Below are 24,906 nucleotides of genomic sequence, written 5' to 3'. Positions count from 1 at the left end.
ATTGCACTCTCTGGTATCCACAGGATTCAGATGCTGTTTTGTCTTGATCTATTTTCCAAGTTCTCCAGCTTAGTCATTCGCTTGGCCAGCTCTTTTTTGAGTAGTGTCATCTCCTACTCAAGCTTCTTCACCTTGTCCTCCGTATCGCTGATGCGTTTTTCCGCATCGGGCATTCGACCACAGATTTGAAGAATTTTATTCTGTAAGGCTTCTATCATATTAGTGAGTGAAACCATTTTCTGATCTAATGACTGGAGTGTACCTTTATTTTAAGCAGGATAGTGCCCATATCCATATCTTGCTGATCCATTTGCGTGGCCATGTTGTGAGTGGGGATCATTTTCTCGCTGTTTCATGTAATGTCCGGTCTAGTTTTGGACACCATATATTTATCAAGCTTTGCCTGCCCCGGGTATTTCTTTGCAACTTTATGGCATACCCTGTCATCAGGCTTGTTACTTTAATTATATTCATCCATCCATTGTTAGACATAATTACTTTCACCCAATACCACTCTGAGTATATAGGCCTAGTGCACAATTAATTTGGGGTCTGCATGCCAGAAACAGAATGCCAATGTTTAAGACACCTGTGGAGGTAATCACGTTTATCCCAATACACAGAGTAAAATGTACAGTTTGTGATGAATCCTACGGACTACTTGACTAAACCGTGCCTAAAGTCTCCTGCAGGAGGATCACCTGGGAGGAGAAAAAGCTCAGGGGGATGAGAGGACTCTGTAGGATGAAACACGTCATTTGTCTTCCTCTATGGACGATGGCTCTTTAATGCCAAAGTATGTATTGGCTTGTTGTAATAATCATCTTGTTGTGCCACAAAATACACATACAAATAGGGGTGAACACAATCGACTCCTAGACCTTGGGAGAAATAAACAGCCATCCAAAATCCTAGTGTCTTGTAAAGCTAATAACCTGTCTAACACCCAAAGCTATAGTGAAAGGAAATCTGTGAATAATAATGGCTTAAAATAACTGCCTTCCTCTTTTCAATCAGGACTGGTAACTAATCCTTGTGATATTCCTTTTAGGAATATTGTAAAAAATAGGCTTTGGCTTAAAAGTGAAAATAAAACTCGAAAAACTAACCTCGCCATTCGGAACTTCAAGTCCCATAATTCCCTAAGTACTGGGACGAGGAATAGAGCTAAAAAGGTACAATGTAGCAGGAGTGGTTAGGTCATTCATTCAAATGAACCACACCTGAGGGAGACAGAGAGGCTTAAAAGGCCTTGTCAGGTCCAGGCCATAGAGAAGGTTGAAAAGGAGAGAAAGCAGGGACGCACAGCAGCATTGAGCAGCAGCAGCATAGTTTATACAGGCAGCCTAGGAAAAAGCTGGAAGAGAGAGAGGATGCTAGGACCTGTGTTCAGCAGAGATCAACTGTCGGTTCTCAGTGGGTCTGTGTCTCCCAAATCCACAAGTGCAGAGGCTGCACAGCGGGAAGCAAAGAGAAGGGAAGCTTTTGTTCCTAGGAGGCCGTTTCAGGTGGCTGGCATGCACCCGAGGGTCTCAAAGGTGTCTCTGGTGGCTGTCATGCACCCACGGGCCTCAGGAGCGACAGGGTCGCCAGTTGCTCTCTGTCTCTCAAATCTACAAGTGCAGAGGCTGCACAGCAGGAAGAGAAGGCGAGGGAAGCTTTTGTCTTATTTGTTAATGTTAATGTTGTTAATGTTAATGTTAAAGGATATTTTTACCACGCACTATCACCACCGGAGTGGTCCCCTGGCACTTTGGCGGCTCTGAAAAGGGAGGGAGGGGGCGAGTTAGTGGGAATAGGTGGGGAAAGTGGAAGAGAGCAGTGATGTGCCATTGGCAGCCTCAAATTGGTTAACACCGTTCGCTGGGCTTGGGATGTTTTCCAGTCGGTAGCCGTTATGTGCTGTTGTGCCTGTCTATGGGCCTCATTACGACCATGGAGGTAGCCATGCCGCTATTTGCGGCATAGCTACCCCCATACCAGATACCGGGTCCGGGTTCCCTGAATGGGGAAATACTGGGCCATTCTGACCTTGGAGGTCCTGGTATTTCCCCATTCAGGGAACATGGACCTAGTACAAATAGGAATGGGGAGGATGCAAACAACGGGCCCGTTAATGACGGGCTCGTTGTTTGCATCCTGATCTGCTCGCGGGACCCGCTAAGGACGCCTGGTTTTACCAGGCGACCTTAGCGGGCCCCGCGAGGAGACCCCGTAATGAGGCGGTAGGGGGTTAACGGGGCCTGCAGCTCTACTGGCCCCATTAACCCCCTACCTCCAGGGTCATAATGACCTCCTATGTGTGGTTTGTCTTGTTGTTGCAGTGTAGTGATGTTTGTGCAAATTGATGTGTTTGGTCAGAGTTTGAGAGGTGTATGCAGAGGGGTGAAATTTGTTCAAGTGTGGCAACTGTTAACATTCACACAACTCTGTCCAAGTATGGTATCTGGTAGCATTCATGGAGAGGGTGAGGTTGCTGGATGGAGTTGGGCAGGGATGCTAATTAATGTCCTCATGGGGGGTGTCGCTTGTGTCCTATTTGACCTAGCGTTGTCTCTCTTGTCTCTCTTTTTACTATGAGAGTTTCCCTTAGTCGTTTCCGGGTGTTGTCATTGTCATCCTAGATTCTGTCACATTGTTCATTGTGTTTCCTGTTTGATTGTTTAGTTGTTTCAATTTGAATCTGCGGTGTTGAAGAGCCAGGTTTTTAGTAGTTTTCTGAATTGTAGGTCGTCTTTGGTGTTTCTTATTTCTTTCAGGATGTTGTTCCAGGTGTTTGCGGCTAGGTGGGAGACGGAGGTGCCTGCTAGTTTTTGTTTGAGGTATGCTTTTGGTTCCAGGCGGATTTCATTGCTTGATCTGAGGGGTCTCGTTGGCCTATAGATTGTTATTGTCATTTGTAGGAATTCAGCTCCCTGTCCGCTGATTGCTCTGTGTGTTGTGCACATTGTTTTGAAGGCGATGCAGTGTTTGACTGGGAGCCAATGTAGTATTCTTTGTGCTGGAGTGATGTGGTCTCTTCTGGATAATTTGAGGAGGAGTCTGGCTGCTGCATTTTGTTTGTTTTGTAGTTTCTCCAGGAGATATTCTGGCATCCCGACGTAGAGGCTGTTAGCGTAGTCGATTCTTGACATGATGAGGGCGACGACTGTGAGTGTTTTGTGGGTGAAGGAGAGGAAAGGTAAGATTTTTCTTGTTATGTGAAGGAGAAAGAAGCATTTCTTGATTATTGCATTTATTTGTGGTTCTAAGGTTAGGGTGTTGTCCATCAGGACTCCCAGATTTTGGACTACCTTAGATGGTGTTGGTGCGGTTCCCAATTCTGTCGGCCAAGGAATGTAGGTGTTGTTCTCTTGGTTTTCGGCTATAATCATGATTTCTGTCTTTCCTGGGTTGATTTTCAAGTTGTTGGCATTCATCCAGTTGAAGACTTCTTTTAGTCTCTCAATTAGGGTTGAGTGATCAGCTTGAGTGTCTTTGATTATGTAGATGATTTGAGTGTCGTCTGTGTAGTTGTAGCATGGCATTTTGCATTTTTTGAAGATTCTGATTGCTGGAGTATGGTAGATGTTGAAGTATTGTGGTGACAGTGAGGATCCCTGTGGTACTCCACAGTCATTAAATCGTGGAGTAGATTTGAAGGGATTTATCCATACTGTTTCTGTTCTGTCTGCTAGGAATAATTTAATCCAGAGTAGTGCCATGTCCGTTATACCTATATCTTGCAATCTTTTGGTTAGGGTGTCATGGCTAACTGTGTTGAAGGCTGCAGAGAGGTTGAGCAGAATCTGAGAAGAGGTTGTGTTGGAGTCTGCATTTGTTTTTAAGTCGTCCCAGATGGAGAGTAGTGCTGATTCTGTTCCTCTTGTGGGTTCTGAAACCGACTCGTGCCTGGTCTAGTAGGTGGTATTTTTCTACATGTTCCTGGGTTAACTTGTGTACGTACGTTTCTAGGAGTTTTGCTGGGTAGGAAATGTTTGAGATTGGTCTGTAGTTGGAGAGGTCTTCCACGTCGCCACTTGTGTTTTTTAAAAGCGGTTTGAGATATGCTGATTTTAAGGATCCTGGTACGGTTCCTGGTGTGAGTGAGAGATTTAGGAGGTTTCTGTAGTATTCTGATGGTGTTCCTTGTACAAGGATTGATTTGTAGGTGTCAGGGGGGCAGGGATCCATGGGTTATCCTGCTTTTTTGCTGTGTTTTACCAGGTTGGCGAATGCCTCTGCTGATATTTCAGGAAAGTTTTGGAGTTTGTGCTGTGGCTCTATGTTAGGTCCGGTTTGTTGAGTGTTACGGTTGGTTGGTCTGTTTTGTATGATTTGTCGGATTTCGCTGATTTTGTTCTTGAAATGGTCTGCCAGGTCATTGCAAAGTTTCTCTGAGGGGATTGGAATGTTGTCACAACCAGGTGGGTTTCTCATTTCTTTAATGATGTTGAACATTTCTTTTTGTGTGTTAGTGGCATTGGTGATTCTGTCATCATAATGCCTTCTCATCGCCTTTTGTATTTCCTTCTTGTATGCGCACATTTGTTTATGGAACCGTATTTTCTTGTCTTGGTTGTATTCTTTCCTCCATTCCAATTCCAACTTCTTGTTGTCCTTTTTCATGCTGCTTAGTAGCAAGGTGAACCATTTTGCCATTGCCCTTTTTTTTTGAGGGGGTAAATGGTTTTTCCGGGGTGGTTGTTTTCAATTGTATCAGCAATCCATTTGTAGAGTAGCTCTGCTTTCGCGTCTAGGTCAGCCAGCTCTAGTTCTGTAGTTGAGGGTTTGGTCATCTCCAGTTGTTCCATAAGGTTGCTTGCTTTGATGGTTTTCCAGTTTCTTTTTGTGATGGTTGTGACCTTGGGGGGCTGGATGTGGACTAGAGTTGCTAGTGTGATCATGAATGGGATGATGAGATGTTCGCTCCACAGTATTTGTATTGGCAGTGTCATGGTGATAGGTTTTTCCTTCGCTAAGATTGTGTCAAGGGTGTGTCCTGCAGAGTGTGTTGCCCCTTTGACCAACTGTTGTAGTTTCATGGTTGTTAGCTGCCCAATTAGAGAGTTTTGGGAGTTGGCATGTTTTTCTTCAAACTAAATGTTGAAGTCCCCCAGGATTATTAGATGTTCATGCTTGATGGCTATGTTGGTGATGGCTTCAATGAAGTTGTTGACGAAGGTTGCATCGCATGTCGGTGGTCTGTAAACCAGAATGAATGTGATGTTAGTTTTTGGATTTGCTGATAGGTGTATGACCATGGTTTCGCAGTTAATGATGTTGAGAAGTTAGTCTGTTTTTATTTTCAGGTGTCTGTTGAATGCTATTGCAAGTCCTCCACCTTTTTTATTTTTCCTGTTTACCTGAAGGCATTTGAAGTTGGTTGGGAGATGGCTTTGCAGTGTGATTTTGTAGTTGTCATCCAGCCATGTTTCTGTTAATAGGATGTCAATGCCGTTGTCGGAGAGAAGGTCAAAGATCTCTGTTGAGTGTTTTGACATGGATCCTGCGTTTATCAGGTTGCAGTGGATTTTAAAGGTGTAGTTTGGTGTGTGTTTTATTGTCGGCGTTGTTTTCTGGGTGGTGTTGCAATTATCCAGTAAGTTCCAGTATGTTCACATGCTGGTAGTGATCCTGGAGCACTCTGTACCCCGCTTGCATGTCCCAGGCAGGCATTCAGCAAAAGAGCAGCACTCGAGTATGAGTGAAAGTTAATATGAAGTGAATTTTCAATACCGATCAATTGAAAAGCAGCAAACGCAGCACTCACATGTGAATGAAAGTGGTTCCCAAAGCAATTTTGAATCCCTAACCATTGAGTAGCAGCAAAAGTCTTGTATAACAAAACCAAATGACTGTAACTTTAGAGTCCATGGAAAACCCAGTCTCCAGATGGGAGGATATTGTTGAGAGTTAATACCTGCATGTATTGCCCAAGCCATAAGATACTGAAGTCAAGGCAAAGACAATAGAACTGATGTTGCCAACAACAAAAGTGGGCTTATGAAAGATCCATAAGTAGTGACATCTGCTGCCCATATTTTGTACAACATAGGGTAACTGATGGTGTAATCTCACATTGCCAAAGTCAAGAGAGAGGCAGACTAAAATCATATGATTGTCAGTATTTGGTTACCTGTTCAGTGGGTAAACAAGAGTGACAAAAAGGCTAACCTTCTGGGAAAAGATGTTCAGAAGGAGATGTAATTTACAGAAAAGTGTTAAAGGGCTTCCCTGAGATACCAGCTTCCCCTAAAGAGTTGTTAATAGTTTTGAAGCTGCAAACTGTTGAAGCTGCTGTGAATCTCTGGTCAGTTGACCTTATCCATAAAAGCATGTATTGTGAAACGTGTTCGGGCAGGGGAGTATAACCGGCTCGTATACCTTGTGAAGAGGTAGGCCTGCCATGGGAGTAGACCAGGTGTGAAGTGAATTAGTGGGCATGGGAGTAAACCGGGTGGAAGTCAAAGAAGTGCTACAAAGTGGTCCAGACAAAGACAATCTAAGTATTTGTGTCACTGAAGAAAGACTTGTGTAAAGCTGCTACCAAGAAGATGTATTCTTTAGAACTAACCAGTTGTGGAAAAATAATTTTGAACAAGATTATTAGTGTTGCTATTGATGAACTGCAAAGTTGTTCTTTATCTAAATAAGATACATCATATAAGGAAGAGGAAGAGCCTTTATATTTGCTTTGGTGAATCATCAGAGTATTGGAACTTTCTGTTGACCAATTGAAGTTACAAAGAACTGTGTCAAAACTTTGTTGCAAAGCAGGATTTCCTTATTGGATTTCTTTGAACTGTGAAGCAGAATTTAGCTTAAAAACTGGGGAAGTGGAATTCACCCAGGTTATAAAGCAAGACTGTGGTTATATTACAAATTCAGTCATAATTGTTTTGGAACTGCCATGTATTTCCTTGTTTATTTATTGGTTGTATATGTGTGAGGGACAGATATAATGTGTTAAAGTGTTTCCCTTGGTTTATTTTAGGCAGACAAATCCTCCTCAGGGTAAGGATAGTGAGGCGTTCATCCAACCTTGTAATATAATGAAATGGCATTTTTGAGAAACCTTCACAAAGTTGTCTGCCTCACATTTCTGACCCCTCACAAGTCATCGATCGTTCAGAGGGGATGGTAAGGTAAGAAGGTTACAAGGGGAGGACCTCTACGTAAAATAAAAGAGAACACAACAATGTCATGGCAAGCATATTTACCAGCAACATCAATGATCCAGCAGTTTCACACAGATCCACACAACCTTCTATTGTGCCAACAGAGTCTGAATATGTGGTGTCAGCAAGCATCCTTACCAGTTGTCTCTGCATTTAAATGATGATCTTTGCCACAGCTCCATCAACCCATCTGTGGTCAGAAGTCTCAGCTCAAACACCAGCGACATGAAGAGGTCTGCCGTCTACAAGGGAAACACATGGTAGGTTAACATTTGCACATCTAGGTGTGTCTAGTAACAAAACTGTAGTAATGGCGAGCTATTTATTGTTGTGAATTGTAGTTATTAATTTAAATATATGTGCAGGGTTTTTTTTTTTTTAAAAAGCCCTATATGTTGCCTGACTGCTGTTTCAGAGTGATTTTAGGAAGGGATTTTCAGGGAAGGTGTAAAGGCATAATCATTATATAGAACCTCTTTGGGCTTTTTGCTGTGTTTTGGTCTGTGGCGGCTGGCTTTCAGATATCCCACCAGCCTTCGCCTCCTGACATCCCACCAGCATTAATTTGTGTGTATTTAGGTGCCAAAACCTCAGAGGAACTGGGATGTTTTACTTCCTCTGCAGACTAGAAGCAAGGCACTTTCAAGTCTGAGATGAATGATTAGAGCGTTCCAGATAGCGGAGGATTCTGGGTGTGACAAAATCAGTGCTGGCTAGAAGAAGAACAAGGGGAGCAAGGACGTATTGGCACTATGCCCATACATGTGCCACACATTGGTTCAGAAGTGTTCCAATCTTAGACGTTAAACAGACAAATAATTATGCCTTCTTCCCCTTTGGAATCAATGGCCAGAGAGGTGGATCAGCAGGGGAAGGATCAGGGCAACCACGGTACAGTAAATACTCATTAAAATCATCAATTGATCCAATGAGGTAAGCTTGTAAAGCCTATAAAAATAATATCAATAAAGCAAAAATAACATATAAGCAGCAGGCTTGGGATCGCGATACCAGCCAATGTTGGAAACTAGTAGCCTCTGCTTTCACAATAAACCCACATAATGATGTGTTGAAAGGATACATTATTGGTCCTCAGTGGTTTGGTCCGAACTTGAGTGTAGTGGAGTCGCCTTACTCTGAGGAAATGTCTTTTCCGTACTTAAGAATTATTTCAAATAGCATTTCCTTACTAGAGGTAAAAAAGACGAATGTCGAATTGCATGACTATAAAGTACCTTGGCCTGATGTGGTTCCCGATGACTCGTATACATTTTCTTCAGACATTTAGAACCCTTGTTACTTAAGTTATTTCAAGAGGATCCGATTACTAGAATTCCCCAAGCTACCTAGTTGACATATAGTATTGTCACCTTACATAACAAGGGTAATTGTTCTGATCCTGGTTGTTATGGGCCAATTGCATTGAACGATATTTTAAAAATAATACTTGGTAGGATTTTGGTAGAAAGACTTCTGCTGTGGGTCGAAACCAGTAAGATACTATTCCACACACCACTGGGTTTCTGTGAGACTATGGGAACTGCTGAACTTGGTTTTAACCTGTCACCGACCATCGACACGTTCTTTGAGGGTATGCACTCTATTTGGCCTTCATGGACTTGGCGATAGCCTTCAACAAAGTAAAAAGACCCTTATCATATTTGATTCTCTGCAATTTGGGAATTGATCAAGAATGATCAAATATAATCATTCAGTTGTACAATAATACGGAGGCATTTGTAACCTTTCAGAAGAAATTATAGCATTTTTATTAATTTAAGATCAGTGTTGTGTTTTGGCCACATTATTGTTTAACAAGTCTGTTGATGGCTGCACCTTGCTATTCTGATCATAAGACATCCTACTTATCTTATACTGATGATGTTATTTTAATGGGTAGAACACCCGATGCATTGCAACAATTAGTGAATCTTTATGTTGATTTTATGGAGAGATTAAAGTTTATAGCTTTAAGACTGTCTTTATTGTATATAACAGAAATTCAGTAATGTGAAGATTAATCCAGCTGTCTAACTGTGCATGGATAAACTTAAAAGAATTAGGTCCTTTGACTACCTGGCATTTGATTTGTATGAGACAATACATTGGTTGGCAGATGTAGCCAAAGTAACAACCAATCCATTGCAGGATTACTTGTTTTTCTTTGAACTATGGTGGTTGGATGGTATTTCCCACCTTGAAGGTGTATGAGGCCAAATTGGGTGGGTTTGCTTGCTGTGCTGCTGGATTGTGAGGCTATGCACCTGTTTCCACATTCGCAGCTAGTGAAGGTAAATGCCTGCGATCCTTGCTGGGTTTTTCAGCGGCAGCCAATCTGAACTACTTTACTTAGTAAATGGCCTGAATCCATTAGCAAACCAACTAAAAATAGGACCAATATCGTTTTTGACTATCAATGCATAACAATGATAAGGACATTTTTACTAAAGCTATGCTAAATTACTTATTAAACTCTAGTTAGACTAAAAAGAAGGAATTCTAGAAAGTGTATTTATATCATCACAAAACTATCAAACTGGGGTTTTCACATTTGATTATCTTTTTATTGCCTGTGACCTCTAATAAAATACAAAATATGGTTCCTCAGCCATTAAAGACTAGTCATGATAACTGTGCTCAATTTCTAAGAAAACTGTAAAGGCATACCTTTATGCAGTTAGATGCAAGGTACACTTGTATAAACTACCTTTAGCTGCGGACAGAGCGTTCTTGAATTCGCATAATGATCCTAAAAGCTGCTCTGATCCTATTTCTGTAGAAACCAATATTCATGCTCCATTTTTCTGTCCATGATAACATCTTCCTCATCGGAAATATGTAATACCCTTGTTGAAATTGTTGGGATATAGGCAATGCAGAGCTGTGTATTTCTAAATGATGTTGGCTCATGATTTTAGAGTTTGTTGGACACTAGAGCTCTTTATTCCTGCATTGCTGGTGATGTCTATAGTGTACATGTTATGACCTGCTCAATTTTCAAATGTTGTCTGACCTATATTGATAAGTGAATGATTGTTTTATCATACTGTTTTATGAAATTATATTTCAAAATAAACATATTACAACCATAACTAATTAAAAGTAATTACCACCAAGCAAGGCAATATAAAAATAGCATGCATCAATAAACACATAGTACACAGTAAAAACAGTACCAGCCCACCCCTACATGTGAAAGGAACTGAATAGGCAGAATAGATATGAAAAGAACAGGCAGGCCAGATAACAGGCAATTGCAATGCAGTATGACATCAAAAAGGCATTTTTAACATGGAAAGGAAAACACAATAAATACTTTATGAAATCTTTCTCCTAGGTTTCAGTGTACTGGGGCCTAGAACGACTCTTGAGCTCTAGGTCAGACAAGGGTGGAGGAGGTTGGCCGAGGCCTAGGGTGTTTGGCATTGGTACCTAGACCGAAGTCTCAGTGACCATACTCCTTTAGTTCATAGGGTGAACTGACAACAACAAGTATGACGTTTTTTACTGTGATTTAGGTTAAGAAATGGCACACAAGCTGAACTTTGTGGCAGCTATGTTGGTGCAAAAGAGTGTGTGCATTACAACCACTGTTTTTAGGTGAGCATGTGGGCAGGCCTCAGCAACAGCTCCTCCAGGGATTTGTGAACTATATGGTCATTGACGTGGTAGACTGAAGTCACTGTTCATGCTGACTCATTGACTGGTTGGAATGTGTTCTACCAGTGTATAAATACTGACTCCAATTTATTTGGTTTAGCTAATAGTGTTGTGCCGGTGATTCCAGCTTTGCCCAAAGATATATATTCCCTGATACAATACAGTAATCTCCAAAGTCAATTTAGTTGTGCTCATGATTTATTTTCTTATTGACAGCCGACACATGTTTTCGACACCTGGTCATCTTCAAGGCAATTGGTCTTGGTTATGGGCCCCATGCAAATTGAGTTTCTTGTTCTCGAGGGTCCAATATTGGCTTGAATTCTTCTACTTGATTCCTTCTATTTTAAATCTTCTTATAGATACTCCAATTGTTTCTTATTCTTTTGTGTATTTGTCTCTTATATCTCATTGATAGACTGTTCTAGCGAATATGTTGTCCTTGATAGGATTAGATCCGTCCTTCGGGATTGATCCAGGGCACGTGTGCCAATATGGGACCCTAGATAACAAGCAACTCGATTTGCATGGGGCCCACAACCAAGACCAATTGCCTTAAAGACGACCAGGTGTCGAAACACGTGTCGGCTGTCAATAAGAAAATAAATCGTGAGCACAACTAAATTGACTTTGGAAATTACTGTATTGTATCAGGGAATAAATATCTTTGGGCAAAGCGTGAATCACCGGCACAACACTATTAGCTAAACTTTTACCGTGAGACGTTTAGGGTAATAACTCCCAGTGCGGGGGACGCAGCTAGCCAACCCATAAAATAAAATGGCTATAGCGCACCGACACACGGTTATTCCCTAAGCAAATTAAATCAAATTGAATTGGGTCTGCTGTGCATCAACAACAGCCTACTTCACACCATCTGGTTTAGGCGCAATGCTGGGATTCTTCATTAAAGAATTTGGGAATCTGGAGCTCTCTTCTCCTCTTACTTCTGCAGCAACCTTAGAACACTTCACTTTTAAAGCTTCCACTGTACTACTTTCATGATCCTTGGCACGATTCAAGTTTCGCCTCTCCCAAAAGATATTCCCAGTACTACTCATGGTTGTAAGGAAAGGGTTTTTCCCACTTATTGGTTTTCCCAGTCTTCACTCCTTTGAAGAATGCTTTGAGACTTGCAATCTCCAACAAGTGATCAACCAGAGTGAGTCCTGCTCAGTCTGTTCACAAACAAACACTAAGGAAGGATTAGTAGATTCCATGCTTCTCTTTAGGGGCCACTGAGGAAACATCCTGATAGTGGCATCCTGTTTTTTTGCAGCAGGCTCTGGTTGCCTTGCTATTGGTAGAGTTGCTTGTTTTAGGATGCTTGACATGCTGTGTCTCCAAAATGTTAGAAATCATGCTTGATGCCACTCAGTTTCCATTGAGCCCTACCTCCACCCATGTCCTGACTCCTACAGACCAAAGTCTTCAGCAAAGTCTCAAAGATTCTGTTGTGATCCTGCCTAATCCTTTAGTGTCACTTCCTGCATAACTTTTTTTGAGGTGTGAAATACACCTGGTTGACATGTGAACTATCTTCTGGTTAACATTAGGTGTTTCTGGATTCTTATGAATGCATTTCGTTTGAGCTGCATGTGAAAGGGTGCTGCAGAATAAACTAGTCCATGTGTTATATGGGGGCTGTGGGAAACATGTTGTAGGTGTCTCCCTAACTAGTCACTAACTGTCATCCAGGTGGCCAGTACATGGCCATTGCTATTGGATCCAGTTCCTGGGGGTGGACCAGTGGATCCCCTGGATGTGGGGTCTTCGGGGAGTGGAGCGGGTACACCGACGGGTGAGACGTGGTATTTCCCTTCTCATAAACCCTCTTCGCCATCCTACTACATAGGATACGCAGCCTCTCTACCCAACCCCCCAACCCTTTTCTAGCACGAACACTTTCGCACATCACGAGAGACAACAGACTAACATTAGGGCCCTTTACCTGACATGCCCCAACACAAGGGTCAGGTGTAGTCAGGCAATTGACCAGAATCACCCGCACCTGATGGTCCTTTCCCTTCCCCACGGGGACAAAAGGTGGAGCCCGAGAGTACACGATGAGCAAGGCAGACAGCACGATGAGACAGCTATCCCAGGGCAGCAGTTCAAGTGCAGGAGAAAAGTGGCGAAAACCGAAGGGGTGAAAGAAGAGCAGCGACCTTGCCCTTTCGACCCAGACCCGCGATTCCTCTGTGGAAGAAATTGTAAGACCGCGAACAAAAGCTAACGTGTATTGCAGCAGGTGCCAACGGTACACGGAGTGTGCCTATGCTGATAAGTAGGAGAACAGAAGGTGCTTGCTACCATGGTACCGTCCTTGACCGAGATACAAGGAAATCCAATCGGTTAATCAGAGCCGGTGAGTCAAGGGGAGAACCGATAAGAAACCGAACTGTGTTGAATGAAAATTGCAAGTTAAAGAAAGTTCACAGAATTGTGAACGTCATCCGGGAAAGCCAGCTGAAAGGGTACGACACCACGTGGGTGTTCGGCGAGAGACTCTAGTTGGTTCCCCATTTTTGTTGAAACTACCATTATCAAAAGGCCTTGGGAGGGCCTTGAAAAGGGTGTTAAAGTGGTCATACAGAGGTCTAGCAAAATCCGCTGTACAGTCGAAAGTCTTTGACCAGCAATTGATGGAAAGCTAAGGGAGATGAATCCTGCATGGTGAGAGAAAAGATTGGCAAGAGTGAACCCGATGGAAGGATGCCGATAAAAAGGGGCAGAGCCTGATGCCGCAATGCACATTTGTGTTGAAAAGAGTGAACCCGAGAAAGGGAGGTTCACCGTGAGTTGTTTAAAAAGACATTAAGAATTGTGAATGTAAGGGGAAGTTTGTTTAAAAATCCCTTGGAATACAAGCAATAATGATGTGCCAGCAGAGCGAGGCGAACATTCAAGAGGTGTCTGAGCCCGGAAGAGGAGGACCCATGGGTGAGGAGGCATCACCCAACATAGAGGGGAAAATGAACTCATTTGTTTGTTATTTTGCATGTAGCAGGTCCTCGCAGGCAAAAGACTTTTGTAGAAAATAGACTTAACCAGCAGAGGTCCTGGTACCTGAGAACGGAACTGTAGGCTCATGCTAGGAAAAGCTCAAGTGTATGCTGTGCTCCGGAGTCCCACCTTGTTCCGTGCTAAAAACGTAGGGAAGGGAGACCCCTTCATTGTGGGAAGGGAGACTACTAAATCCTAACTTATCATTTGTGAAAACTTCTTTCTTTCTCAAGGTAGGTTTTTAAATCATTTTTAAATATTATTTATGGTTATTGGCCATAACTTTAATTCTATCCAGAGCACTGCATATTCCTTCTGCCTTTGCCTCTTTGAAGAAGTTTGATCTGCTTCTCGTCTCAACGCTCACTCCTCCCACTAAAGCTGATCGTCCCAACTCACCCAGCAGCTTTAATTAATTGAATCAACTGACCCACTGTGTCACAACTACCATCTCAATCCAGGAAAGCCTCGTAACGATCTGACTCAAACTCCAACACGATCGACTGAAGGCCGTCGAATAGACCCCCCTCAAATGCAGACTCAATCTAGTGGAAGCATTGTCTCAACCCAACTGAACTAGTCAACTCAACACACTGGAAACCATCGACTAAATCCTTCAAAAATGTCAATTCCATCCAGTGGAAGCACTCACCTCAAATCATCTTGATGCCAACTTGCCATTGGGATGTGGAACTCGACCGTCTTGACACTGGCTTAACTGCAGCCAACTGCTCCGAAGCCCAGCTCAACAATGTTGAACCCCAAAGATAAGAATGTCAAGGTATTTGAAGTCGCCCTGTTCCACTGGCCCACCTTGAAGGGCCCTTGTGACTTGTAAGGCCACACTGTCTACCTTTTTGAAGACATTGCCAATAACTTTGATGTTTGCTGCTGAAATCAATGCTGTGCACCCCTGTCTTCAATCGAGAGTGCCCTCATTATTCCAAAGTCTGTACTCTCTGTGTTTCCCTTTACAGGGGTGGGTGGTTGTGTTGTTGACTACTTTGCATTTGTTAGCTTAATTAAAGCAACATATTTGTATAGACCCTGGATTGGACATTCTTTTATATTGGTTCCACAGCACTATTGGTGTTTGGTTTGCTACTGTGTCAAGGACTTCCATCTCAAAAGGGACTGCCTTTTCATGTTCGCTGAGCAGAGAAAGTAAATCAGACAGAACGTGTGGTCTGCTGAGTAGGGTGTTGGGCATTGGACACATTGTTTGCGGCCAAACCACTTTACAGCTGTAAATGTGTGTACAGTCAGAATCTCGCATTAAGCAGAACCCTGTTCATGAACATGATAGTGATGCAAAGTTGCCAACACACCCATCTCGCATTAAGCAAAACCCTGTTCATGAACATGATAGTGATGCAAAGTTGCCAACACACCCATCCTTTAGTGCATAGTCTGGCCTCAACCCATGCTACCAAAAGAGGCAAAGGAGGTTTACCTGTTGTGCTGTGCCTTCTTCATTTTAGTGATTGGGAAACCTCTTCGTTTACTGGTAGTGTGGGGCTGTGTAGCTTTATTCCCTACTGAACCACGCACCCCTGCAGAGCAGGAAGTAGTCATTTCGCTACAGTAAGGCAGGGAGATTGGGAGAATCAGAGAACAGGGAGCGGGAAAGGGGCAGGGAGAAGGAGAGACAGAAACAGAAAACGAGATGGAGTAGATATATAGAGATAGGCAATAATAGAAAATGAGGGAGATAGAATTCATAAGTACAGCGTGTTAGTGCACCAATAACGATGCAGAGTGATCCTATCCCTCCAAATAGATTTCTCACAAATACACGTTTTGGCAGAGAAAAAATGACCTTAGTTACTAGTGTATTACTTATATTAGTTAAGGCATTTAATAAAGAGTGAACTTTTCCAGTAGGGGAGATGAACAGATGTACAAAGGAAATGGCTAAACCATGATACGATTCATCATCATTGCACATAGATAGAAATGTGAATGTTAGCATGTGCCACACTCTGATGGAATTCTCAACTTTAGCCTGCGTCAAAACTAGATAGAAATGTGAAAGTTAGCATGTGCCACAATTCGATGGAATAGTGAATGATAGCAAGCCTTACACCTAGACATAATTGCAAGGACAGAAATGCCAATTAACCAATCCACTAACATTCTCACCCCTCTGCATACACCTCTCAAACTCTAACCAAACACAACCACAAGCCTACAACTCCACAATCCGCAAAAACTTCACTACACTGCAACAACAAAACAAACAACACATAGGCCCTCATTACGACCCAGGCGGTAAGTTACCGCCTGGGTCGTACCCTTACCACCATGGCGTAAACTAGGTTTACGCCATGGTGGTTGGCGGATTTACTGCCCCATTCCAAGGTGAGTGGGGCGGTAAATCCCCATTTCCCATTTTACCCTTCCCCATTCCCATTTTCGCCCCATAGGGCATAATGGGAATGGGGAAAGGCGATAATTACGGCACCGTAAATTACTGTGCCGTAATTATCGCCAAGGTCCCTTTGCGGCATGGATTTTAACGGCTGCAAAAAAGCAGCCGTTAAAAGCCATCCCGCAAAGGGAACCTTGTAATCAGGCGTTAAGGGTCGGCGCCGTTTACGGCGCCATAAACCCCTTAACGCCTGAGTCAGAATGAGGGCCATAGGCTCGCCACACAGCACACAACGTCTACCGACTGTAAAACACCCCAAGCCCAACCAACGGACGGACCGGGTTGAGGCTGCCAACAGCACATCCCTGCTCTCTTGCCTTTTTCCAGCTTATTCCCACTAACCCAGCACCCCCTTCCCTTTTCAGAGCCGCCAGAGCGCCAGGGGACCACTCCGGTGGTGATAGTGCGCGGTACAAATATCCTTTAACATTAACATTAACGTTAACATCATCATATCATGATCATTAAAACATAAAATTCTAAACAGTAAAATAATGCCTCAAGGGAGAAGTAAAGAGCCAGTACAGACACACTAATTTAAAAATAAAAGTATTTCAAGACCAAAAGTCCAAGCATGAACATTATAACAATTATATCCAAACAATGAGAAACACATGAACTGAGACTAAATTGAGGAAAATAACAAGGAAATAATAAGGTTTTCCAGATTCCATAAAATATGAATACGGAAAAAGCGACCCTATTCCGTATGTCGAATTTTATTTTAGGATTGAATTGCAGAATTAACTTAAGAAAAATCTGAAAATAATAAGGAAATGCCCCGAGGCTGATCACATACCGTCAAGCCCTCGGGATATTATTCATTCTCTCTCTCGTGGCATCCAGGTCGATTTTGTTTTGAATGCCCACCACTTTGGGCACCCAGGTCTTGTGCCATCAGCACCGTGTTCAAGGGCAGGCATAGCCATTAATGGCCTGCACGTCCGGGCTGAAGGTAGGTCAGAGTGCATCAAGGGCCTCCGCGAGGGCTCATGCCTGTTGCTGGCACTGTCTGCCTCTCCACGTGGGTGTGATAGCTCCCACCTGAGTAATACTAGCTATTTTTGCTTTAAGTGTTCAGGAAGTGGATTTCGGTTGAAGCGCTCAAGCCTACTTCCTTTAAAAAGGAACTATAAAACTGTTGGTGTTGATGTAAAATAGTAAAGCAATGTTGTCCCTTTACTATTTCCATCTGGGAGAGGCGGGTGGCCAAACGGAGGGACGCTGGTGGAGAAAGGGTCAGACGAATGGTGGTTGGACCTGATAACGGTTGCAGGGGATCTCAAGGCAGCAGCGAGCAACGAATATGACAGATACCCAGGGGAGAGGCACAGGTGGCAGAGAAAATGCCCACGTTCCTGCCAACCTGATTGGCCAGATGCTCTTCTCTAGGTGCTAACATTACATCTATCTTTGTACTCTCCAGCTATGGGCTATTGCTTGTACTCCTGAAGGCCAGTATGCCTTTTCCTATTGGTCGCCGTAGGTCTCCATTTGCCTTGATCAGCACTTTGGTCCAAGCTAACCGAGGGTCCAAAGAAATCTCAACTGCAGAGTATTAACCTCTGAGTTCTTAGTTGGGGAGTTCCTGTGCTCTAAACGCTGTCAGCACCACATAGAGGAACTTATTGTCTATATGAATCAATGTGTCCATTTCCACAAAACCTCGTCTTTCTACACCGAAGGACGCATGTTTGATTGCGATGGTGCTACAGCACAACACATCACAACTCAACACAAAACCTTTACCCCCTCCCCCATTATTATTGGTAGTGTAAAATAGACCTCTTTAAAGTGTGAAAACAATTTCATATTTTTCAAACATGAGATTTTAAAGTTGGTACGCTTCACGATTGCCTACGTCCCGCAATTCAAAAAGTCGGCATGTGAGCCGAGCTCTAAGCCATAATCAGGATTTTGGATTTCAGTGTTTTTGTTGTAGCTCACCTGCACCACAGGATTCACACTCTCAGTACTGCTGGTATATCGCCCCCCTGGGGTGGACAGCATGTTCTGTGCTGACTTTCCGGCTCTGGCATTGGAACTTCAGTCCCAATATCCTAATCTTATAATTATGGGTGATTTCAATCTCCCAAATACCGAGGCCACTAGTGGACAGGTAAAAAAATTCCAGGACATGATGTTGGACTTGGGCCTTTGTCAATTGGTCACTAAACCCACCCACGAGCGGGGTAACATTCTTGATCTAGTTTTTGCCTCGGAGAAGTCCATCACCTTGTGTCCCCCACCCCTATTGTCTGGTCCGATCACTGTTTAGTTCTTTTTACGATTCCCCAGCCCGATCCCATTCGTTTGCAACCTAAGCCGGCCACTGTGAAACAAAGTTGGCTCAGGGTACCTAATCCCTCTATAGCCACCCCCTTGCTTACTCATTGTGGCCAGTCTGCTCTGTGCTCTCTCTCTGCTCTTGAGTCTGCCTTCTCTGCCACTGCAGAACAACTTGCTCCTCTTCGGTTGTGCATGCAGAAAACTCGTCTCTCTGAACCGTGGTATACCGATCAGCTTAGAGCTGAGAAGTTACGATGTAGACAAGCAGAAAAGAAATGTAGGGTCGACTATTCTGTGGAGACTAAGTCTCCTTTCCGTCGCTCGCTCACTGCTTATCATAAGTCAGTTATCGAGGCGAAGAAGGCTTTCTTTGCCTCTAAGGTCGAAGGTGCCCTTAATCAGCATAGGGCTTTATTTCAGCTTCTCCAATTGCTTTCCACCCCCGCAATGTCCAGCACTCAGCCTACCCCTTCTCAAGCTCTCTGTGATTCCCTCTCCGCCTTCTTTGTGTCTAAGATATCTTCCATTCACGCTAATATTAATAATGGTACAACACTTCCTTCGGCTGCATATGGATTTACTGAGCCCCCTTCGACTCGGGGGTCCTGGTTGTCATTTCCCACCTTCTCAGCACCTGATATCCTGGTGGCTATCCAACGTTTGAAATCTGCCTCCCTGACTGATGCCATTCCCCTGGCTCTGCTGAAGGAAAATTTGAGGGCTATTATTTCACATATCACGGTTCGGTTGCGGTTAATGCCTCTTTTATGGATGGAGTGATTCCCGCCACTCTTAAAAATGCACTTGTGATCCCGCTATTAAAAAAACCTTTGCTAGATCCGGAGGTATTGGGCAACTATTGTCCCATATCATTATTGCCCTTCCTCATGAAATTATTTGAAGCCCAGTCTCTCTCCTCTCCTGTCTACGTTCCTCGAACCCTCCTCTTATTTTGATTCTTTTCAATGTGGCTTTCGGCCTGGTAGGGGAACTGAATCTGTCCTTAATTTAGTACTGGACGACCTGGCCCGCTTGGTGGATCAGGGTGGGGTCGGCGCAGTTATTCTTTTAGACCTGTCGGCCGCGTTTGACACAGTAGACCATCCTACCCTCATATCCAGGCTGTCTACAGCCGGGTGGGTTGTCTGGTAGGGTACTCGACTGGTTCATTTCCTTTTTGCCCGATCGCTCTCAATCGGCCTCCCTCCCGCCTTTTCATTCTAGCCAGTTCCTCTCTCCTGCAGGGTTCCGCAATGGTCTGCTCTTTCCCCAATCTTGTTCAATCTTTATATTAGGCATCTTCTGTCTCTCATTTTGTCCTATGGCTTCAGCTATTATTCCTACGCCGACGACACACAAATCCTGGTCTATCTTGACTTAAATCAGGCCCATACAGCCAGTCGCTTTAGGTGTTGTCTGCAGGAGGTAGGGGAATGGATGACATCCAATTGGTTGAAACTTAATGGCACTAAGAGGTACCACCTCACCTCTTCTTTACTGGACCAATGATTGTTGGCCCACCGCCCTTGGCCTTCTTCCGGTTCCTGTTCCATCAGTGAAGAATTTGGGGGTTACTATTTCTCCCTCTCTTACTATGGATGGTCAGGTCGCTGCAGTATGTAAGAGCGGCCACTTTAAACTTCGTATACTCAGGAAAGTCCTTCCATTTGTGCCTGAAAAATGTCATGTCCAGGTAGTTGCCGCGCTTGTTATGAGTGGCTTAGATTACTGCGACTCGCTGTATTTGGCTCAGCCACCCTATCTGGTTAACCGCCTCCAGCTGTTGCAGAATGCTGCCGCTAGAGCTGTCCTATGGTCCCCTTTTGGCACCCATTTGACTCCTTTATTGAGCCAGCTGCACTGTCGCCCGTTGGAAAATCGGATTCTCTTTAAGTCCCTGTGTATGTTGCACCGGCCTTTAACGGCGTGCGACCTCAATACATCAAGGCTAAATTCCCTCATTATATTCCAACCCGTTGCCTCCGCTCTCAATCCACATTTCTTGTTGTAGTTCCCCGTTTTAGATTGATGCGCACCGGTGGACGTGCTTTTTCGGTTGCTGCCGCTAAGACATGGAATGCTCTACCTTTGCAGCTGCGCAAGACCAGTGACCACCTCGCCTTTCGTCAAATTTGTGTTTTAAAATCAGTTGTTAGGTTTTCTGTTCACTTTTTTAGCGCCAGGTTACCTTCGGGCGTTTGTGCGCTCTATAAATTCCATACCATAACATAACATAACAGAATATCTCAAGGCTTTGCTCAAATGATTGTTCTTGTATGATCTGCAATAGACAGCCTCCTGTTAAATTAGAGAAACCTTTGCCACTTTTTAAGGGCCTGTTTAAGCCCATTGCTATGGAATTTATGAAGGAGTGACGTTAACATCAGGGTCGGTCCCCCTCTATGACTGGAATGAGCTCTGTGCTCATTGCTATGGAATTTATGAAGGAGGGACGTTCACATCCGGGTCAGGCCCCTTCTGTGACTGGAATGAGCTTTGTGTTCATTCTCCTTTCACTAGTGGCAGGCATGGATCTACACCATGACTTTCATCCCAGAAATCTAGCAGAACGACTTGACCCCACCCGGGAGCTGGTATCCTGACAAAAGAACACCGAAAAGAGCCCAACTCTCGAAATCATATTGAAACCGTAATGTAAAAAAAGTTGCCAGAAACTTTAGGGAACCAAGATAGTTGATGTGTCTTAGAAGTTCTAGGTTCTGTGAAGGAAGGCTGTAGGTAATACATGCTAACAGACTTGCATATCCCAGCTTCATAAAAAGAACTTTGTTCAATCAATAGAAATAGTGTGCGCCTGATTTGGGGTGGGTGGAAAGTCACCCGAACTCGATATGCAGCTCCACCTGAAGACCCTGTAGCTTGTTTTGGTAAAATTAAGAGCCGGCTATGCAGCATGCATACAGCTAGAAACGGAGCGGGGAAACCAAAGTCCCTTTCATTTATTTTATAAGTCAAAAAGTAGAGTAAGTGGTTTGGAAAACTCTGACCTAAAAAAATGAATGAATTCTGCATGAAGGCCCTTGGCAGTGCACATCTGCTTGCAGTAAGCGCACTTCCATCGTTAAATCATGGAGGAAATGCTGGCATCACGTGTTATCAGACTTGTACGGTCACAAGCATTCCAGCTGCATGTGGACCTGAGCTACAGAAGTCGCACCCAGGATTCAAGGACTTCCATCTCAAAAGGGACTGCCTTTTCATGTTCGCTGAACAGAGAGAGAGTAAATCAGTCAGAATTGTACGATCGGACCGAAAAAAAAAGGTCCGACCATATAAAAAAATACCTAAAAATGTTACCACCTTTGGTGGTAGCATTGTAGGTAAGTATAAAAAAAAAAGACTGCGGGGGACAGCCCCGCAGCACACCCGATAAAAAAAAAACGGCTGCAGGGGTGTCCCCCGCAACACCCCGCTCACTATACTCCGCAGCTACCAATTTTTTTTTTTTTTAAAGGACCTTGTGGCGCCAGTTCCCAATCACGGAAGTGAAAGGGAACTGGAGCGGCAGGGACTCAGCGTAAACAAAAAGGTAAGTGGGGTTTGTTTATGTTGGGGTGTGGGTGTGTTGAGGGTGTGGGTGGGGGGTGTCGTTGATGTGTTGTGGGTGTGGGTGGGGGTGTTGGTATTTGGGGTTTTTAACGTGTGTTCGCATGGGAAATGGGCAAACCTTTTGTGGTTCACACATTTCTCATGCAAACTTTCCGGCCGCGGAAAAATCAGCCGCGGTCGGATCGCGTAGATCCAATCAGACAGATTGTGTGGTCTGCTCAGTAAGGTGGTGGGCATTGGACACATTGTTTGTGGCCAAACCACTTTACAGCTGTAAATGGGTGTACAGTCAGAATCTCGCATTAAGCAGACCCCTGTTCATGGACATGATAGATAGTGATGCATAGTTGCCAACATGCTCCATTCCAATCTGTATGTGCTTATCCAGTTCGGGGTTCTTCTTTGTATTCTGGGCATTGTAGTCTGAGTTTTATAATGGGAAAAGCAGACCTGTAAGTCCCAGAATGCAAAGAAAAAACCCGGACTGGACAAGCACCTACAGATTGGAATGGGTTATGTTGCCAAGTATGGAGACGAATTTATAATTTAGGTGCTTTCTTGTACAATGCATGCTGCCTTGAACCCTCTTCAACGCGCTTCTCATCCATCTGGATGTTGTGGGGGTGGGGGATGGTTCTCTGGTTTGTAAGCCATACTGAGGTTTAGCCAATGGTAATACCTGAAGGCTTTAGAAGGTGAGACCAGCAGAGTGTGGTATGGCTGGTGGGGTCTGGTCTCTTAGCACAGGGCGCCAGAATACCAGAAAAAAATATTCTTGCCCATTTGTTTGCAGGCCCACTTGTTCGCAATTTTTGAACACATTTCCTTTCAAGTATAAATGGGGGTTGGGTCTTTGCATTTCATTATGGTGGGGGATGTGCGGGGGTGAGTGGTTGTTGCGGGGAGTAGCCCCCTTTATTTAGCTTGCGAGGATATGTGTTAAATTGCGAAGAAATGGGGCTCGAGCAAATTTCCACAATTGACAATTTCCGGAATGTAACCTTTTTTCCACTAGGGGGCAGCAGAGTGTATTTAATCCATCAAGTGAATGAAGTAGAATTTTAACCGACTTTATGTCTACGTTTTTCGATGTAATGAAGCGCCTCAAAGGCAAGCTTCGGGAAGTTATTTTTCAGAAAGGGCCTCACGGTCTGAGTTTTATTGCGGCAGGACGGCTGCATTATATCTGCAACGAATCCCTGGGATCACAAGGGGGGACCAGGGGGCATGGATGGATGGGAGACCATGAATCCACACACAATGGTGCACGCGCCTTTAATGTGAATTGAAAAAACAAACTGGGGTGCCCCTCAACTTCACTTGGCCCCACAATTCAACCGACTTTCAGAAAGGGTGTTTACAGGCGGGTGCCGAAGTCGTATTAATATTTGAGCAACAGTCTGCCGGGAGCATTTTATTTCCAACCAAGCAGCGGCGAGCACGTGGAACGCATTTCAGAGGAATGCCAGTAATTGCTTCTACTAAACATCTTCCTCTTGTGAACAGTGAATGCAACACAGGAACACGAAGCATGCAGCCTCTGCGGCAACAGGAGCCCGTGCAGGGGGGATTGGGGGCACAGAGGGTGGCATTTAGAAAGTTAATGGGCAAGAAACGGAAACCAGGGCTTAATGCTATGCAAAAGATTAAGAAGAGTATTTACTGCTCTGGTTAAACCCAGTATATCTGGCCCAATCAGAAGTTGGCTTCAAAGAAGGATCCGAGCTAATCCACTTAATCCCAGATAGTGGTGCTGTGAGTACTTGTGTCACTCCAAGGGAAGTGAAATGTTGACCCCTAATGGCCAAAAGTCTGCCCTTGGAGCAACTGACTTGGCAGCGTCCTATGTAGTCGCCTACAATTGCCTTTTTTTCGTAGCGCTGTTTCCATATCCAGACCACCATTGCAAGATAGAGAGTCCTATCAGTAGGTGCACGCTTGTGGTGTCAGCGTGGTACTGCCAGCGGTCCCAACCTGCTCATTACCTAAGGGTGGTGGAGGGCCAGGAACGCCATTTTGAGGCGCACCATTACCATATTCGGCACACAACATCTGTTGCACATTTGCATAAAAGTGTGCCTCACAAAAAGCCTCCCCCTGCTGTGCTCCTTTGCTGTATACAACATTCGAATGTCCATATTAATGGAGATTTCACCCTGTGTTGATATACTTCTTCCTGTAACAATATTACCACTTGTTCAAACATCCTCAAATCACGTGAACCTGAAAAATTGTGTATGAGTATTTCTACTCATTAAAAGGGTGGATTGCTAGACTGAGCTATTCTCCCAGCTACCTTTGTGCATCATAACAAAACAACCAATACCTGACCTGCACTGACCACTTTTTAATTATCTGTACCGTTTCTTTTGATCATAGTTTTGTAGAGTACAACCGGTGCACCAAACCTTTCACAAATAATCATTTAAGGCAATGGTCTGCAATCTTCAACTCTCCAGACGTTTTGCACTACAACTCCAGTGATCCCTACCATTAACGTTGCTGGAAGGGTCTGATGGGAGTTGTAGTCCTTTAGATCTGGTGCGCCAAAGGTTGCAGTCCACTGATTTGAAGAAGTGTCTGGTGAGCCTGTTTGACTTAATGTTGAACATGTGGGCAATTCTCCCACTTTTTATATCAACGTAGGTCAGGGGTCGGAAACCGCCTGCTGTCCAGATGTTTAGCAATGCAATTCTCTAAATCTGTCAACATTGACAATCCTGGATAGGGCTGGCGGGAGATGTAGTCCAAAACATCTGGAAAGCTAAAGGATGCAGAGTCCTGATTGAT

At 44.0% G+C, this 24,906-nt stretch overlaps 1 protein-coding gene across 2 annotated transcripts in view; it reads right to left on the bottom strand.

The window, feature by feature from the left end:
- Positions 1 to 24,906, bottom strand: part of LOC138569646 (uncharacterized) — a 1,436,407-nt gene that overhangs the window by 1,133,538 nt on the left and 277,963 nt on the right. For both annotated transcript variants that reach the window (XM_069647797.1, XM_069647798.1), the window contains exon 9: positions 7,299 to 7,402. In XM_069647797.1, the coding sequence (XP_069503898.1) occupies positions 7,299 to 7,402 (104 nt within the window). The remainder of the gene's footprint in view (positions 1 to 7,298; positions 7,403 to 24,906) is intronic.

This window comes from Ambystoma mexicanum, chromosome 2q, assembly GCF_040938575.1.
Source record: "Ambystoma mexicanum isolate Mex_15411 chromosome 2q, UKY_AmexF1_1, whole genome shotgun sequence".
Classification (NCBI taxonomy): domain Eukaryota; kingdom Metazoa; phylum Chordata; class Amphibia; order Caudata; family Ambystomatidae; genus Ambystoma; species Ambystoma mexicanum.
The sequence above is the reverse complement of the archived record's forward strand: the minus strand, read 5'-3'. Positions and strand labels throughout refer to the sequence as shown.